This window comes from Tachysurus vachellii, chromosome 9, assembly GCF_030014155.1.
Source record: "Tachysurus vachellii isolate PV-2020 chromosome 9, HZAU_Pvac_v1, whole genome shotgun sequence".
NCBI classification, from domain to species: Eukaryota; Metazoa; Chordata; class Actinopteri; order Siluriformes; family Bagridae; genus Tachysurus; species Tachysurus vachellii.
Genome location: NC_083468.1, coordinates 27,181,664 through 27,200,388, shown reverse-complemented (window position 1 = coordinate 27,200,388; position 18,725 = coordinate 27,181,664). Strand labels below are relative to the sequence as shown.

Below are 18,725 nucleotides of genomic sequence, written 5' to 3'. Positions count from 1 at the left end.
GAGAGAGAGAGACAGAGAGAGAGAGAGAGAGAGAGAGAGAAAGTGAGAGTGAGAGACAGAGAGAGAGACAGAGAGAGAGAGGAGAGAGAGAAAGTGAGAGTGAGAGACAGAGAGAGAGACAGAGAGAGAGAGGAGAGAGAGAGAGAGAGAGAGAGAAAGTGAGAGTGAGAGAGAGAAGAGAGAGAGAGAGGGAGAGAGAGAGAGAGGGAGGTTATGACTCATTTCCTTTTCCAGTTGTGGTGGAGGAACACAGTGCTCTATCCAAAGTCTTTATTCTCTTCATCTGTTTCTTGGTGGTTTTTGTTTCTGTCATTAAAAAATGGTCCATAATCAGTTTATTTTTTAATTTTAAACTTCAGTATTTTTTTTATTCCTTCAAAAAACGGCAAAAAAAAGCTCAGAGGATGAGCTTCAGAACTGCAACAAAAAACACAATGTCCCCACTGCAGCACAGAGGAGAGAGAGAGAGAGAGAGAGAGAGAGAGAGAGAGGGAGGGAGAGAGAGAGAGACAGAGAGGGGGAGGGAGAGAGAGAGAGGGAGACAGAGAGGGGGAGGGAGAGAGAGAGAGGGAGGGAGAGAGAGAGAGAGAGAGAGAGAGAGAGAGAGAGACAGAAGAGAGAGAGAGAGAGAGAGGGGGAGGGAGAGAGAGGGAGAGACAGAGAAAGAGAGAGAGAGAGAGGGAGAGAGGGAGGGGGAGGGAGAGACAGAGAAAGAGAGAGAGAGAGAGAGAGAGAGAGAGAGAGAGAGAGAGAGAGAGAGAGGGAGGGAGAGAGAGAGAGACAGAGAGGGGGAGGGAGAGAGAGAGAGAGAGAGAGAGAGAGAGAGAGAGAGAGAGAGAAAGAGAAGGACACAGAGACAGATAAAGAAAGAATGAGAGAGCGAGAGAGACGATCGATTAATAAATTAAACAGAAGGCATGAAAATTAAGCAGTGAAGGAAAAAGGAGAGAAGAACAAAAGATGAAAGAATAAATATAGGACAATAATAATAAATGTATAGAGACAAAGGAGAGAAATAAAGAGGAAAACATTTACAAAAAACTAAGAAGACGGACAATAAAAGAGACAAACAGAGCTGTGGAGAGAGAAAGAATGAGAAGAATATGAACGTGTGCGTGTGTGTGCGTGTGTGTGTGTGTGTGTGTGTGTGTGTGTGTGTGTGCGCGTGTGTGTGTGTGTGTGTGTGTGAGATCAGACTTCAGTAAGGCCTCTGTGCTGGAGTGGGAACAGGACGTTAGATGGCTCATGAGCGGATCAGCATCTCGGGGAGAAAGGAGGATCAGCTGGAGACTCGGTGAAGGATTTGAGCTCGTAGGCAGCACCACTGTCCACTTCCATAGATTTGCGTGAGAACAGAAGTCGGATGTCTCGATGGAGGTAGATCTTTCCAGATTTGGAGCTCTGGAACCTGACAGAAAGATCAGAGAGACATCAAACGATTAGCGATAATGACATCAGACAGACGAATAGCAGGTGAGACGTACAGTACAGTACAGGTGAGCTCACCTCAGGTGTATGAGGTAGCGCAGGGTCCGCCCCTGGCCAGGGAGGAGGGGCTTCCTGTGGTTTTGTCCGTTTGATTCGCGTTTGACCGGGACGGAGAAAGTCCTCTGCCTCAGGAATGTCTGATGGCCGGCTGGCATTTCTCTCAGATCGTACATCACCACAAACATCTTCACCACCGTCTTATTGGGGTTAAATAAGGTCTGAAACGTAGATGACATCAGAATTACCTCAAGAATTAATATACAGTTAATAATATGTTACACTATTTCATACAATTATATTCTAAACTTTAAAAAAGCGCAAAGGAGACTGGAGCTTAAAGCTCATGCAATTCCATGAACAACCACTAGATGGTGATGTTTAGCGTTTAAAAAGGAGGAGCGCAGCGTCACTGTGTATCTGAAGACATTTCAGTGTACATTACAGACCAATTAGACCTCTTACCACTTGAATGGTTCCTGATGGAGGCACACGGTAGCCCCTCTTCCCCAGAGACTCCAGGTTTATGACCCCCTGCAGGACACACACACAAAAAAAACAACATTAAACATCTTTTAATACAAAATAGAAATACAAATACAAACAAACAAACAAACAAACAAATAAATAAATAAAAAGTCTGTTCTGTTGGGTGGGGGTGGGGGGGCGCTCGGTGTGCTCATTACCATGTAGGGAGAAGGAGCATTATCATCTGACACACTGTAGAACGACACGTCTACCGGAAAGGTCATGTGACTCGGGCAGAACGAACCACTGGCACCAACTTCAGCTGTGAAACCCTCGACGGTACCAAGTGGCTCCAAGCGGTAGTTTAGGACACACTCCTACACACACACACACACACACACACACACACACACACACACATCAATAACACCTCAGTAGTGAGTACTACTCAACAGTGAGTCAGTGTGTGTCAGTATATGACTCAGTAACAGTGTGCATGTGTCCTCCGATTAAACAATTCAAGGCCTTTACCAACAAGCTGCTGTGTGACTGTGTGTGTATACACATGTGTGTGTTTGTGCGCGTGTGTGTGTGTGTGTGTGTGTGTGTGTACCTCAAAATTTCCCAGAAGGCTGAGACTGGCGGGAGGGGCGCTGGCGCTCAGGAGCTGCTGAGGTTCCTCGGAGTCTTCAGATCTCTTCAAACACACTCTATACACACACACACAGGTTAGATAAACAAGTCAGGTTAGCGTACTCTGCTTAACTACGACACATTAAGATAAATGTCGTTACACTACATAATCTCAATTTTAATTCTAATTTAAGATAAAAAGTCTTCTTAAACCTGATTTGCTGACTGACCCAAAAACAAACAGTAACAGAAGAGCACAGAACCGTCTCAATAACAGCTGAGTAAAACTGTATCATCTGTGCCTGTGGCAGGTTGAACCTTTTCAGTCGATAAAGGAAGTACAACCTTCTCCTGGCCCTTTTCCACCATGGAGTCAATGTGAGTGTCCCACTTCAGGTCCTCGGAGATGGTGGTTCCCATGAACTTGAATGACTCCACTGCAGCCACAGTGCTGTTCATGATGGTGGGTGGGGGGAGGGCAGGGGGTTTCTCCTGAAGTCTAATATCAACTCCACAGTTTTGAGCATGTTCAGCTCCAGGTGTCTGTATCCTCTTGTCTGTATGCAGACTCGTCTCCGTCCTGGATGAGACCGATCGAGACTGCAGTGTCATCTGCAAATATCAGGAGCTGGACAGTGGGGTGTTTAGAGGTGCAGTCATTTGTGTAGAGAAAGAAAAGCAGTGGGGAGAGAACGCGGCCCTGAGGAGCTCCAGTGCTCCCAGCCTCACTCGCTACTGGAAGCTGGTGATCCACTGACAGATGGAGGTGGGTACAGAGAGCTGTGTCAGTTTATATAGGATGGTACCTGTATGATGGTGTTGAAGGCAGAGCTTTGTTGAAGTCCACAAACAGGATCCTTGCATAAGTCCCTGGTTTATCCAGATGTTGGAGGATGTAGTGAAGTCCCACAGACCTGTTTGCTCGGTAAAACTGCAGGTAGTCCAGCAAGGGTCCAGTGATGTTTTTCAAACCTACTGTAGAACTTGTTCAGGTCTTCAGCCATCTGTTGACTGGCATCACTGCCGAGGGATGGGGTCTTGTTGGGGTGATGGCTTTCAGGCCTTTCCACACTGATGTAGAGTCATTAGTTGAAAGCTAATGTTTTTTCAGCGAGTAGTTTTGCTCTGCCACTCTTATCTCCCTATTTAGTGTGTATTTGTCCTGTTTGTACAAGGCTTTGTCCCCACTTCTGAAGGCGTCCACTTTAGCCTAGTGAAGCTGTTTGAGTTTTGCGCTGAACCAAGTTTTGTTGTTGTTGAATGTTAAATACGTCCTGGAGGGAACACACATGTCCTCACAGAAACCGATGTAGGAGGTCACAGTATCTGTGAGCTCATCCAAATCAGTAGCTGTGAGGACTTGTGTGTTCCCTCCAGGAAGTATTTAACATATGTGCAGTAGCTTCAGCCTCAAAAACACACTAATCTGTGAGGTCGAAGCAGGCTTGTAAATCCCGCTCTGATTAAAGATCTCTTTACAGATCTTACAACTTGTAGGTTGGTAGAAGATGAACCTGCACAGGAGCTGCACAGGGAACAGAGTGGTATGGATCCTTTAGAACAGTGTAGCAGTGGACCAGTATAATGTTGTACCTGGTGGGACATGTCATGTGCTGTCTGTATTTACAGTTGAGATTAGCTTTATTAAAATCACAGAGAATGATAATGAAAGTGTCTGGATAGCGCTGCTCTGTTTGTGTGATCTGATCGGCCAACGGTTCTAACGCCGTTGGGAGGAACGTACACACTCACCAGAATAAACGAGGAGAACTCCTGTGGCAAATAAAATAAAGTGAGCTTTCAAATTTGGGCAGGACATCTTTAAAACTGCCAGGTTTGTACACCAGCCTTCATTGATATAAAAACATTATCCACCGCCTCTCGTTTTCCCCGGCAACTCGGTGACGTGACCCGCTCTGAACAGTAGTGATGGGAAGTTCGGTTCTTTTCCGCGAACCGGTTCTTTCGGACAGTTCGTTTTAATGAACCAGTCCAATAATCCAGTTCACCAGTTCTTTTACGTCCTGACGTAATGACGTCATTCACAATGACGTAATGACGTAAATTCCTTCATCCCGCCGCTGCCGGCAGATATTAATACAATCAATTTAACACATTTGAAAAGTTCTTTGTAATCATAACTTTAGTTGAATACGTTTCTTACATTTAAGTTTTGCAACTAAACACCCAGTACAGGCATTGATGTGCAAACGTGGATGTTTTACGTGTCTTAAAGATATAAAGTTAATAAACTAATCTTCATCAACTTACAAAAAGTTACACAAAAAAAGCATAATTTTGAAATGTTTCTTTCGCTCCATCAGTTGTTTCAAAAACTAATGCGACTGAGTTAAACACTCATACATTGATAAGACATTAAATCATAACCATTTACATTTGTTGCTGTATCAGTTCAGTGATTTACGCATGCGCAGTAACAACAGATCATCGGTTCTCAGTATGTCGGACGCGTCCAAAGCAAACAGTTCTCAGTTCAGTCTACTGATGATTCGTTGTATCAGTTCAGTGTGCTGATGATTCCCTGTATCGGTTCAGTGTGCTGATGATTCGCTGTATCGGTTCAGTGTGCTGATGATTCCCTGTATCGGTTCAGTGTGCTGATGATTCCCTGTATCGGTTCAGTGTGCTGATGATTCCCTGTATCGGTTCAGTGTGCTGATGATTCGCTGTATCGGTTCAGTGTGCTGATGATTCGCTGTATCAGTTCAGTGTGCTGATGATTTGCTGTATCGGTTCAGTGATTCACGCATGCGCAGTATCAACAGCTCATCGGTTCTCGGACGCGTCCGAAGCAAACAGTTCTCAGTTCAGTGTACTGATTATTCGCTGTATCGGTTCAGTGATTCATGCGCAGTATCAACAGCTCGAGCCCACAGTTCTCTCAGCACAACATGTCTCAGTTCAGTGTACAGGAGTTACATATACTCCGGGATATTAGAGTCGGAGGGGCTGTCAGGCATGACCGGAAGTGAGTAACTTTAGTAACTTGTGGATCAGCGCTGACTCAAGACGCGAACTGTTTAAAACGAATCAGTCCGATTTGGTGAATTGGTTCATCCAGTTCACTAAAAAGAACCGGTTCAAAAGAACGATTCGTTGACGAACTGGCCATCACTACTGAACAGCTGGAATTCTGTTAGATGTCGCGCGCTGTTAGCTCCGTATCCACACGCAAATGTATTCAGTATAAGTTTATGAGGTAAAAACTGACCCAAGTTGCATGTACAGTGAATCACACATCACAGAGCGCCTACCTTTTACTGGAGCCCCACAGTGCTCCTTTACACTGAGCCAAAGTCGTGTCCAAGTCAAAATATCCAGTCTGACTTCTCCTCTGAGGAACCTGAACAAGAGAGAAATCAATCAAATCTCAGCACCTTGTTACTGACACTCCGTTTACACAGGATCCAGATACGAGGGAAGTCCTACTACAGTGTTAGTGAAGAATCTGTACGTATATACAGGTTATAAACACAAACCGTACCCCATGTAGCCTGCGCTTTGTCTTCTTAAAGACAACGACTGCATCGACACTCGCCACGGATGTTTGGCCCTAGTGGGCGTGTTATTATGTCACCACATTAGAAGAATAAATCATGGAGACTGTAAGCGACAGAGAAAGGTGCTCGAGTCAACAACGCTACATGCTAGCTTCGTACTTCATGCCATCACTTCACAGCTCATATGTGAACTCACTTAGAAAACACTTATCTAATGTGCCCCCCCCCCTTTTTTTTTTGGATAGTGAGGTTGAAAATGTAGGTCTTTTACTTTTGTGTAGTGTTTATTATTTTGTTGATTAATTTGCGATTTTGTTGTTGCTCCACCTGTAACAGTTTAACAGCAATACAATTCCAAATAAAAGCTGAAATTTTCAGTTTCAGTGCGTCGAAAGCCAACGTCAGGATCTAAACTGCAAGAAAGTGATGATATGAGAGACACTCTCACTGGATTGGTTACAGGATTATACAGTTGAGGCCAAAATTATTAGCCCCCCAGGAATTTTGGAACATTTTCCTAAAGATCTTTCCAATGTTTGCAGCATTGATAAAACTTGATATAATCAAACATTCGCCAGTCCTATTTAGTAGCTTTTGGTACATTTTGGAATATAAAATACATTTTTAGGCTTGCTTTATAATCAAATATAGTGAAAATGGGGTGGTCAAAAATATTAGCCCCTTGTGAATATTTGCTTTCAAAACACACCCAATTAATCAATCAGCTTTCAAAACACACCTAATTAATCAATCAGCTTTCAAACCACACCTGTGCAGTCAATTGGCTTCCTAACAACACCTGGGCATTCAATCAGCATTAAAGGACTCCAAGGAACAGGGCACTTGAACACATTATTGGGAGAGACTACTTTTACTCACCATGCCAAAGACAAAGGAAATCAGTCTTGAGCTCAGAAAGAAGATAGTGGAGACTCATGATAAGGGGGAAGGTTATACTGCCATTTCCAAGCTTTTCACAGTGTCTAGAACCGCCGTACGTTGCATCATTGCCAAGTACAAGGAGACAAATTCTGTAAGAAACAAACCTGGGCGTGGTCGTAAGCGCAAGATTTCAAGAACCCTGGAGAGGAAAATAGTCAGAGATATCAGCAAGATGCCCCAGACATCTGCCAAGATGATTGTTGCTGACCTGGCCTCTTCTGGAGTTGATGTTTCAAGGAACACAGTTGTGAGGGCTCTTCATCGTGGTGGGCTTCAGGGCCATCGTCCCAGAAGAACCCCTTTACTCAAACAGCGGCACATCACAGCTAGACTGAGGTTTGCCCGTGAACATTTGAAAGGTAAAGATGAGTTTTGGGAGTCTGTGCTTTGGTCTGATGAGACTAAACTAGAACTGTTTGGGCACATGGATGTTGCTTATGTTTGGCGAAGAAAGGGTGAGGCCTTCAACCCTAAGAACACAGTTCCCACAGTTAAAAATGGTGTTGGCAGCATCATGCTGTGGGGCTGTTTTGCAGCTTCAGGCACAGGGAGCCTTGTTCGGGTGCATGGCATCATGAAAAAAGAAAATTATGTTGACATTTTGAGGGATAATATGCAGAAATCTGCTCGTAGTCTAGCCTTAGGTCGTCGCTGGGTCTTCCAACAAGACAATGACCCAAAGCATACATCGAAATTGGTCCAACAGTTCCTGAAGGATACCAAAACAAAGGTCCTGGAGTGGCCCGCACAGAGCCCAGACCTCAATCCTATTGAGAATTTGTGGTGAGTGCTCAAAGTGAATGTCCATGCTTGGAAACCACGTAATTTGGACCAGCTGGAGCAATTTGCAATGGAAGAATGGGCTAAAATCCCTCAGGAAACCTGTGCCAACCTAGTAAAGAACTACTCTAAGAGGTTGTTGTCAGTTGTGGCTCAGAAAGGGTTCACTATTGACTATTAATGACCGGGGGCTAATAATTTTGGACGTTTCATTTTTGCCCTTTCTTGTTTCAACTCACTATTTCAATTAAATATCCTAATCAAACTTAGTGGAGATTTTGTCTTTGTTATTTTGGAAACAAACACACTATAAAACACTTGTTGTTAATGGTCATTTCCATGGAGAAATCAAGAGTTTTGTCTAATTTCATAAGGGGGCTAATAATTTTGGCCTCAACTGTACTTCAGCCAATCATCTGTTTTTGCATATCATTCAAACTGTATATTCACCAGCTGTGACCTCACAATAAATAACCTGAATTGTTATGTTGCTTGTGTGAAGGTTAACAAGGTTAACAGCGTTCATGTGTTCTGGTTTGACTGAGATATGTCTTTCCAATATGAAAGCTTTGAAGATAACACGTTATAAACAGGAGATTATATCAGAGTGAGGAATTCTTTAAAAACTCTGAAACGTCATTAGAATGAAATGTATTTGTCGGTGATGAACAGTGTGCTCAGACGTGTGAGTAACGCTGTAATAATCAGAGCTGTGTGTGGAAGAAGGCCAGACGTAACCCTGAGGAGGAGGAAGTGGGATAATTCATCCCATAATACTCCAGCAAGGTGCTACCGGCAACAGGAAACTGTGTGTGTGTGTGTGTGTGTGTGTGTGTATGTGTGTGCGTGCGTGCGAGAATCTGGACAGCATTAGAGGCACACAGGAGCACAAGAGTCACAGGGTGTAGGGTCACATGACACACACACACACACACACACACACACTCTGACTCAATATTTAATATTTAGTTCAGCCCTTTTTTCACAACAGAAACACACATGATCTTAGGAAAATTCTGTTATATATTAAAATTTATATTTATTATTAGTATTATATTTATATTTGTTTAAATGCTGAAAAAATATTTTGTATCTATATTATTGAATATTAGATAAAATATAATAGAGAATATATTAGATAAATATAATAAGTTTATAAATGTATGTTTATAATTAAAATTGTACATTTAAAGAACTACAAAAATAATATATTAGAAAATATAAAAAAATATATTAGGAAGAATTTTTGGTTTAATAAAAAAAATTAATAAATTGGTAATCGATTTCATCCAATGATCTGATCACAATCTTACTGTAAATTACATCATTAAGCTCTGTGATCTTTATATCTAACGGATTCAACAAGGAGACGATCGATTGTGTTCATACCTAAAAACAGAGACAGAACTGAGACGGAGACAGAACCTGTGAATGTTGTGTGAAAGTTTCTCGACTGATTGAAGTGGAATGTTTATGTAGATGTGATTTAGCGCTAAACTACCCATTTACCCTGAGAACGGTTCTCACCGGGCTGGACAGCAGGGGCAGACCGGTGCAGGGGTGGAACGCTCTCGTGGCTGTTCCATCGATGGAGTGTCTGTTCTGCTTCTTCCAGTTACTACTGCATGGCTTCAGGGAGGAGGCGGGGCTTCGCTGTTACACACAATCAGCACAATTAGCTTGTGTCCAAAAACAAAGTGTCCACAACGGTGTTCCTCTTTACAAGCTGAGCAAGGGGCAATTTACAGGCATAATTATTAGCCATTCAGTGGAAAACCCACTAGGTACTTCACAGACAAAATATTAGCTGAGGTAAATATTAATGAGTAGTTGCTAATGCTCAATAAAAATGAATTAAACAGCAGAAGATCGAGCCATTAGCTTTCATCATTATTCACAAAATGAGCAGTTGTGGTTCTCTTCACCTCACATTCAGGACAAACGCTCAAAGTCGTATCAGCTCGGTAGCTACAGTATGTTACGTAAAGAATTAATGCTACGTCTGCTAAAAAAAAAATTGTAATGAAGTGTGTATATCGTCGCTGTCAGACGGAATCCTCGTATCTCCAAAACCGTTATTTTTCAGGAAATTAAAAAAACGCCGTACCTTACCTGCAGTGCACAGGGTTTAGTCTGCGTTGCAGTGGATTGTCTTTCGCTAAATTCCTGTCCTCAGACGAGCACCAGAACTAGCGGGGGTCAAGAAGGGGGTTTTTCTTTGAGCCCAGTGTTTTGAAGACATTTACCTCAGAAGACGTGTTGATTCGTTGCGACTCTTCTTGAGGAGAAATATGCCGTGAAGCTCTCCCGCGGAGTGAGGAAGAGGTGGACAGTTGAAGTGTCCAATGGAGTAATGAGATTTGCGCTCAAGCTATTTTCAAGACTTTAGATTGGTTAATAACTTGTAAAAATAACAGACCCACGTGGGGACTGACCAATAGCATCGATATGTGAAAAAATATGAAATTGACCAAATTTGGACATACGAGGTTTCCGCCCGACAGCGACGATATTTTGGGTTATAACTTCTTTCAGTGAACTGATTGACTGCTAGGTAGCTAGCAGTGACGTTGTGTAGGCATTGCGTATGTAAGATATACAAATAAAGGTTGTAGAGAACCTAATAAACCCCAAGTCATGGGGACTCCAAGAAGGCAGTGCTTCAATGAGAAACAGCGACGAGAAATCAGATACCACGATCAAAACACATTAGTAAGGTAGAACCAGAGGAAGACTCACCAGCGTGGTGTGGGCGGTGTTGTTGAGAGTCCAGTCTGGGCTCGAGGAGTGTTGGGTATTAAGGCTGGTGGGTGTGCTGGAGAGGGAGGACCAGGGATCTTGGTCCTCATCCTGACCAGGCAGTGTGTACTCTGCTTGGATCTGTGTTTCTACTCTTCTGCCCTGGTTTTCCTTCCCAAACTGGTGGGCCTGAAGGTCCTGGAGGTGGTTGAGGTCGTTGATTCCTGCCACTCCGTTCAGGCTGTGAGAGTGTTTAGGGCTGCTGTGTAAAGATTTCCAGGGATCCTTTTTGGCACTGTATGCATGGCTGGTTTGTGTTAGTGGTTGAGGTTTAGTGATAGTAGGTTCTTTGTTCAGGGGTCCAGACCGGCCCTGGTTTTCAGACAAGGTCCGTTTCTCAAGTGTTTCAGTGTGAACTCGAAAGTTTGAGCTGGTTTCACCATTGGCTGTGTTTATTGTTCCGTTACCATAGCTAGCGTGACTGTTAGTTCTAAGCTGGTGGTTCTGGTTTTGTGTCTGGCTTTGATTCTGATTTTGCTTATGGTTTTGGGTCTGGTTTTGGTTCTGCGAGGAGGTGGGTGTTGATGACTCCCGACATTGTTTGTATTTGGCATACAGGATCTCTTGAGACAGCTGAAGACGCTCCTGAATCAAACGTGAGATGTCCTGTACAGCTTCAGCGATCATAGAACCTTCTTTTGAATCAGCCGAAAGCAGAAGCCGCCTACAGGACGTCGGTTTGGGTGACGTCCTGGACTCGTCTGGTTCGCTTCGTTCCACCCGAGACCTGCTCCTGGGGCTCAGTGGTGTTTGAAAGAAAGAAGTCTGGCTCCATTCTCCATTCCTTGTCCCATTTCTGTCATTTGTTTGAAGACTAGGAGGATCTTTGGTCTTCTTAAATGGCCCTTCATCCCCTGGTTGTGTGAAGAGAGCGTCGGGAAGAAGGTGAGGTGACGTGGGGTCGCAGAAATTCAGCCTCTCTGCAATGCGGGCGATCACTTCCTGCCGCTCCTGGAGCAGTGAACCAATCAAGGGGTTGGTTTCAGCTGAGGAGGTGCGAAAACTCGGGTTGGGGTTGGAAAACAAGGGGTTTGAGAGTGATTTGAAATCGCGTGTTGGAGATGAAGATGACGAGGGCAGTTCCAGATTTGGTGCCTTTACTGTGCTTTCCAAGATGCTATTGGTTCTGGACAGCAGTAGCTTTGCGGCTTTGCCGGGCAGGATGGGTGATTCGGGGCATTTACGCTGGTTCAGAGGGCTGGTTCTGTCATGAGGAGGTAACGGGGAGCGAAGAGGTCTGCATAAAAGAGGTGAACTTTGGAGTCTAAGGGGGTTTGGAGGATCACTGACGGTCTGACCCCGACTATAGGCACCCACTAACGGAGCCTCAGCAGGGTCAAGAGAACGTTTTCCAAGGAATGAGAGGTCAGAGTGAATGCTGCACTTCAACACGGGGTACTTGGGCTGGCGGGGCAACGACTGAACCCGCACCTTCAGTGCTACACTGTGGGACACGTTGGGCACTGGGAAGGCATGCTCCGAGGGCGACTGGGAGAAATTCCATATCAGCTCTTCATTGGCTGCACTTATTCTGGGAAAGTAAAGGAAACACATTTGATTCCATCTGGATTAAAACCAAAACGATCGTAAGAATCTAATAGGCCAATTTTCAACATTATGTAAACAGAAAATTCTATTTAAGATCAAATTAAAGTGTGGTTTTCTGTACAACACTTTCAATGATGTAATCTTCGAACAAATACCAAATGCAGATAGACAAATCTCAGGCTAAACAATGACGTATGCTGGACATCGATCTGGACATACAGTACATAATAAACTAAGAAAATAGTCAGAAATTCCCAACTGTCCAATCAGAGCTCAGGAGTTGTAGCACACCATAAGAGTGTGGAGGCGCAAAAACAACACACGAATGATTGCAATTTTTCTTCTCTGAGTTTACTGATGGATTGATGGACCACATTTATGGTGTAACTCCATCTGCTGTACGGATGTCATCAGCGATGCCAGAATCAATCGCACAGCTAGTGTCACACATCTAGGGTTGCAAAGGGGTGGAAAGTTTCTGGTAAATTCCCGAAAACTTTCCACGGGTACTTAATCTGGGGAATTTTGGAAATATTCCAAATTGGAAACTTTATGGGAATTATTTTGAAATATAGGGAAATTTATAATTAAATTTAATTGTATATATTCATATACAAACATAAATAAACATTTTGTTTGGTCATAAGCAGACATGCATGCAGGGCAGTACAAATTTTAAAAACGACGTCTTGACTGATTTAATCGTAAGTAGAACTTCATTTCATTGAGTAACACAAACGCATAATAAACATTATTAGGCTTGTAATAAACATAATAAACTTAATAAGTGTAAGAAACGTATTTACATATGATTGCTGTAATTTATTCTAATTAGTAAGGTAGTTATTAGGGATGTGGTAGCTCAGTGGTTAAGGTGTTCGGCTACTGATCGGAAGGTCATGGGTTCGAACCCCAGGTCCACCAAGCTGCCACTGCTGGGCCCCTGAGCAAGGCCCTTAACCCTCAGTTGCTCAGTTGTAAGTCACTCTGGATAAGGGTGTCTGCTAAATGCCGTAAATGTAAATGTAAATGTAAATGTTATTAAGTCTAGGTATTGGGTACAATAAAGAATGTAGAATAAGGCATTAATATGTGCTTAATAAGTACTAAGAAATAGCCAATATTCTATTAATATTCATGCTAATAAGCAACTAGTTAACTAGTATGACCCTAAAATAAAGTGTTACTGTACATGTTATGGAAGAATGAAAGTACCTGCAGGGGGTTTGGCCTCAATGGCCCTCCAGTAAGCAGTGTGCTGTGTGCAAGTGACCGAGGAACGCAGGGTACAAATTCAACTTAATTTGCATTAAATCTTGTTGTTTTAAACAAAATTATGCTGCAAGATTTTTTTAACTACATTTAAGTTCCTTGTTATAGGCAACTATGCATTTTTTTATTTTATTTCCCAGTTTATTTCCATATAGTCTCTTTAATCCCCATGGAAAGTTTCCAGCCTTGAAAATTCCCGGAATTTTGCAACCCTACACACATCAGAGTCTTCTGGACCGTCTACCAAAGTTACTCACAATTTACTTAACACAATAACATTTGTTCTGTAATATGAAGGGGACACGCACACGCACACACACGCACGCACGCACACACGCATGCACACACGCACGCACACACGCACGCACGCACGCACACACGCATGCACACACGCACGCACACACACACGCACACACACACGCACACACACACGCACACACACACGCACACGCACACGCACACGCACACACATGCACAATCTGTACACCATGTGTTACCTATAGAGGATGTTTCTGGGCACGATGCCATGAGAGGCGCTGAGCCAGGCACTCAGCTGAGAGAAAAACACGTAGGAACGTACGGCCAACAGCAAAGTCTTCTCCTCGATAAACCGATCGCCACTCCTGAACACACACACACACAATTAGATTAGATGCATGTAAGATATACATATAAAAACACTGAAATAATAAAAATGAATATACACTACATAGTAATTTCTTCCTTCTTAAGTGTGTTGTGTTCAGCAAAAATGACACACCAAACAAAGGAGGTGTAAATAACAACAATGACCCATGTTACATGAATACAAGGGTAAAGAAAAAAACCAACCCAACCAACTGATAATCACAGTAGAGTTAATAGACAACAATTACACAACAATAATGACTTTACAAAATAATAATAATGAAAAATACACTAAAAATAAACATGTAGAAATACACTAAAATGACTCATGAAATGATCATGAAATGTTTTTTTTTTGCTTTTTACAACAGATGTAATAATAACATGATTGAACAGTTTTAATCAGGACCTGTGTGTGTGTGTGTGTGTGTGTGTGAGAAAATGGCTGGACTGTATGGAAAGAGAGTGTTTAAGCCGATGTTTATACACATATGGTCATATTACAGTGTGTGTGTATATGAATGGGTGGATTGTCCTGCTGTCAAGTTTATGTGTGTGTGTGTGTGTGTGTGTGTGTGCGTATAATATTAGCATATGCCAAAGTGTAGATTTTGTATGATTTCTCAACTGTTGAATGCCTTACACTTGAAATTATGTAAATGTGTGTGTGTGTATGTGTGTGTGTGTGTGTGTGTGTGTGTGTGTGTGTGTGTGTCGTACTGTCTCGGGACAGGCTGTATTGTCCATCTCTCCAGTAGCAGTGCATCCTGTTTGATTGCCGGGTCATTCAGGTCTGTAGCCAGACCCTCGTCGCTGTAGCAACAGTCAGGCAGCAACATCACTTCGATCATTATAGGGATGTGATTTCGCCATAGCAACATGACCTCTGACCTCGTCCTCCTCGCCTGACGACACTGTCAACAAACAAACAAACAATCACAAAACATTAACACTTCCTTACTCAGCAATCTGTATTTGTGGGACTTTTATACGTTGTGCTCTTCACCTGAGGCAGTTTGTCGCTGCATTCATGTTTGGTGAGGATCGGTCCACCGGACTGTGCGGGGGGGCAGTGCAGGCCTTCGGTACGACCTTTCACTGAACATTCTGGAGTCCGGCCCTCTGTGATCAGGAGCGTGAGGGACACCAGGAACTCCTCTGCGTCATACTCAAAAAACTCCTCTGCCGCTTCTGGAGAGAGACACACGCACACACACACACACATGTGGGTTTCCAGGCCAAAGAAATGTTTTGAAGAGGTGCAACAAGAGGACGTCATCACACACACACACACACACACACACACACACACACACAATCTGCCACATCCACACAGTCTGTTTATCATATTTGCACAACAGAGTAAAACAACCACAGATTCTCTCACACTTCTATTTTTCACAACAGTTGTGTTTGTGCCTTCATGAAAATTCCTTTCTTTTCAATCCGTTCAAAAGGTTCTGAGGTAAATTATTTCCTCATCAGATAAAACTGTTCATTTCACGGAAAGTTCTTTGGTGAAACTTCGTCAGGTTTCATCATTTCCCTAAAAGGTTTCTGAAAATTTTCTCAAAATGTTCTGAAACTCATTTAAAACACAGGCTACACTGGTGTGTTAGGAAACAGCTGAGAGATGGACACACACACCTGTACACCTCAATCACTGTCTGAGAATTTACTGCTTTTATCTCACACACACACACACACACACACACAGACCAGCTGATCTCACAGTTCCAGTGAAGCCAACATCTTGCCATCTGTGTGAGAGAACACGCCTGCACGCCTTCGGCTGTTTTCAGAGCTCGTACTCGATAAATGTAGGAGGAAAAATGTGTGGAATGTGGTAAAGTAGGACAGATCACTGACGCTGAAACAGCACCCCGGTTAACACACACACAGGGAGCTGACAGGTAGATGAGGAGCTCAGTCAGGTGTGTTAGAGCGACCCTGTGACTCTGATGGATGGAGCTGTAGTCACTGTGATTATATTCATCTATCTAAGAGATCACAATGGACTGACAGTGTGTGTGTGTGTGTGTGATTGTGTGTGATCACATCATGTCACAGATTATACTGCTATAGTGACACATGATGTAATATGTTTTTCTGTTTTCTGTTGTTTTTGTACAGTTAATGTGGGACTGAAATCAGATATTTATATATTTCTTTTTTTAAATTAATTATGATAATACTGATCATACTGCACACCTCTAGTCCCGGAGCAGCGTGTCCCAGAGCGAGGTCACGATCCGACCTCATCGCTCATCATGACACATCTGACTTCGAATGATCTGTATTAGAAGCTGGACAGACTTGAGGTGATGTTCAGAGGAATTCAGGCTGGAATGCAGCAGTGACACATTTTCAGATAAAATAACAACATGAATCAGCGTTATAATTAAAGCTGGCTTTTCACATCTAATCTACACCTCGTGTTAACTGCATGTTGTAGCAGTTAAACCAGATCCAACAAAACAATGTGACCAATACACAACACCACAACACAATTATCTCAAACTACTGAGGTGTCAGTATGTAGGTCTCAGTATCATGACGCCTGGAATAATAGTTTACAGAAACAATGTGAAACAGGATTCTCTTCAAAATGATGGAGACAACAACAACAAGAGGTGATACACGACAAAAAATAGTGATATTTCAAAATGTGATTGAATAAGTGGACGTGACAATATGGAGCACCGCTGATGACGTCACTGATGAATAAAATAAACACTTTATTAAGTTGAACTATCCTTGAACTATTCGATATGATACCGAGCTAGACTGTTTACACATCATCGTTTTTATGAACTGCTAAAATAATAACAATAACCATAAGGTTTTACTTGACAGTAACTGTGTGTTTATCCACAATACATTATAACACTCTTACTCTGTGAAAATAAAGACTTTTAATTTTAATATAATTACTTAACATATTGAATATTTCAGTGAATAAATGATTCATATTATAAACACATTCAATCTATTTTGGAGAGATTTTTGGCACTCCACTCCACTCCACCCCCACACACACACTCTCACACACAAACTTACACTCACACTCACACTCACATGTGTCCACTTTTCCAGTTTCCACCACAATAGTGTTAATTTTAGTCGCCGCCCGTCAGCTGCTCATCATAGGGGCGTCCTCGGTCGCCGCCTGACTAAAATAAACCTCCAGCAAAACCATATAATTACACAAAAGACTGAACACACACACAATACTACAGTGTTGGATCAAATAAAACCCTGTCTTTTAAAATAAAGCACAACTCAACTGAGTCGATCCATCAAGCAGCAAAGGCGTGTTTGGTGTCTGATAATGACACAAAAGCTAACAGAAATAACTAGTCATGGATGCGTATAGAAACCAGTTTAGAACAAACATCTCCAACAGAATTAACTTCAGACTCGAGTAGTGGGCGTGGCCTAAAGTTTAACGATAGAAGTGGTTCCGATGAATTTATGTATTACTATATTAATGTATACTCTGATTTTAATACAGACTTATTTATAACTTTTTATAAAACTTAACAAGGTTAGTGTGTGTGTTTAACCAGTCAGAATTTCAGCAAAACACACTAAGGCACAGGGGTAACACACTGCAATGAAAGCAGGGCATTGTGTGTGTGTGTGTGTGTGTGTGTGTGTGTGAGAACTGACCCATTTCATGTGTTTTTTAAACAGATGAGTCTTTTCTAGGAAAAAAACACCACCAGGGGACACTAGTGATCCCACATGTGACTAAAATGTTAAAGCTTTATTATTGTGCATAAAGTATTCATGTAATATGCATGAAAGTCAAAGTATATATAATATAACAGTTAAAATATACATAACACATAAGAATTCTACAAGAGTTGTGTAGATTTCATGTTAGAATTTAAAACACCCATAACAACATGAAATGCCTAAAATATTTCAATTCCCAGAGCAGAAGAGTACGTTTTGTTTCTGTGGTTTAATGTCGAGACTCTAAACCAGGATTGCGATGACGACCACAAGAGAAATATAAAAACAAATATGTGTCAAAAACTGGATCAAGGATCATACTGAAAAATTGTATTTTAAAAAGGCAACTATCAAATATTTTGCTGTCATCACGATTTTAATCCTTTTTGTTTTATTTTGTCTCTTTATCATCATTATAGTGCATCTCTGAAACAAAGATGAGCTGATAAACTTCACATTTCAGTGGATTCATCTGATTTATGAAGCAGGCCCTTGATAACACGCCTCTCTGTCAATAACATACTTCATCCTGAGGCACAGTCAGCACTGGAAAGGTCAGAGCTGGACCTTGAGTGTTATTTCTCAAATTGTACAAGACATCGGAGCTTTAAATCCTGTCTGTTATTTTAACACATTTCAACACACTTTAAAGACTTATTATACTTTGACTTTTTTCCTTAAAACCATAAAACAACTTCAGATCCTTCAAAACAACTTTAACCTTAAACCCAAAAAAATCCCTAAACCTTAGAATGTTACCTCAGTACACTTAACCCCTATGCCCTAAACACAACCTTACCCTTTACCTCAGTACACTAAACCCCTATCCCCAAACACAACCTTACCCTTTACCTCAGTGCATTAAACCCCTATCCCCAAACACAACCTTACCCTTTACCTCAGTGCATT

The 18,725-nt window shown here is 42.2% G+C and overlaps 1 protein-coding gene across 2 annotated transcripts in view; it reads right to left on the bottom strand.

The window, feature by feature from the left end:
- Nucleotides 1–643: 643 nt before the first annotated feature.
- Nucleotides 644–18,725, bottom strand: part of atosa (atos homolog A) — a 41,509-nt gene continuing 23,427 nt past the window's right edge. Inside the window, exons 1-12 of one of the 2 annotated variants that reach the window (XM_060878402.1) lie at nucleotides 16,287–16,413; nucleotides 15,082–15,266; nucleotides 14,796–14,989; nucleotides 13,946–14,071; nucleotides 10,569–12,159; nucleotides 9,357–9,482; nucleotides 5,862–5,950; nucleotides 2,567–2,663; nucleotides 2,172–2,330; nucleotides 1,951–2,019; nucleotides 1,507–1,706; nucleotides 644–1,408 (exon numbers count right to left, since the gene is read on the bottom strand). In XM_060878402.1, the coding sequence (XP_060734385.1) occupies nucleotides 1,255–1,408; nucleotides 1,507–1,706; nucleotides 1,951–2,019; nucleotides 2,172–2,330; nucleotides 2,567–2,663; nucleotides 5,862–5,950; nucleotides 9,357–9,482; nucleotides 10,569–12,159; nucleotides 13,946–14,071; nucleotides 14,796–14,956 (2,772 nt within the window). In that variant the 5' untranslated portion in view covers nucleotides 14,957–14,989; nucleotides 15,082–15,266; nucleotides 16,287–16,413 and the 3' untranslated portion in view covers nucleotides 644–1,254. Of the gene's footprint in view, nucleotides 1,409–1,506; nucleotides 1,707–1,950; nucleotides 2,020–2,171; nucleotides 2,331–2,566; nucleotides 2,664–5,861; nucleotides 5,951–9,356; nucleotides 9,483–10,568; nucleotides 12,160–13,945; nucleotides 14,072–14,795; nucleotides 14,990–15,081; nucleotides 15,267–16,286; nucleotides 16,414–18,725 lie in introns of those variants that run through there. The other variant, XM_060878401.1, reaches the window with a different exon arrangement.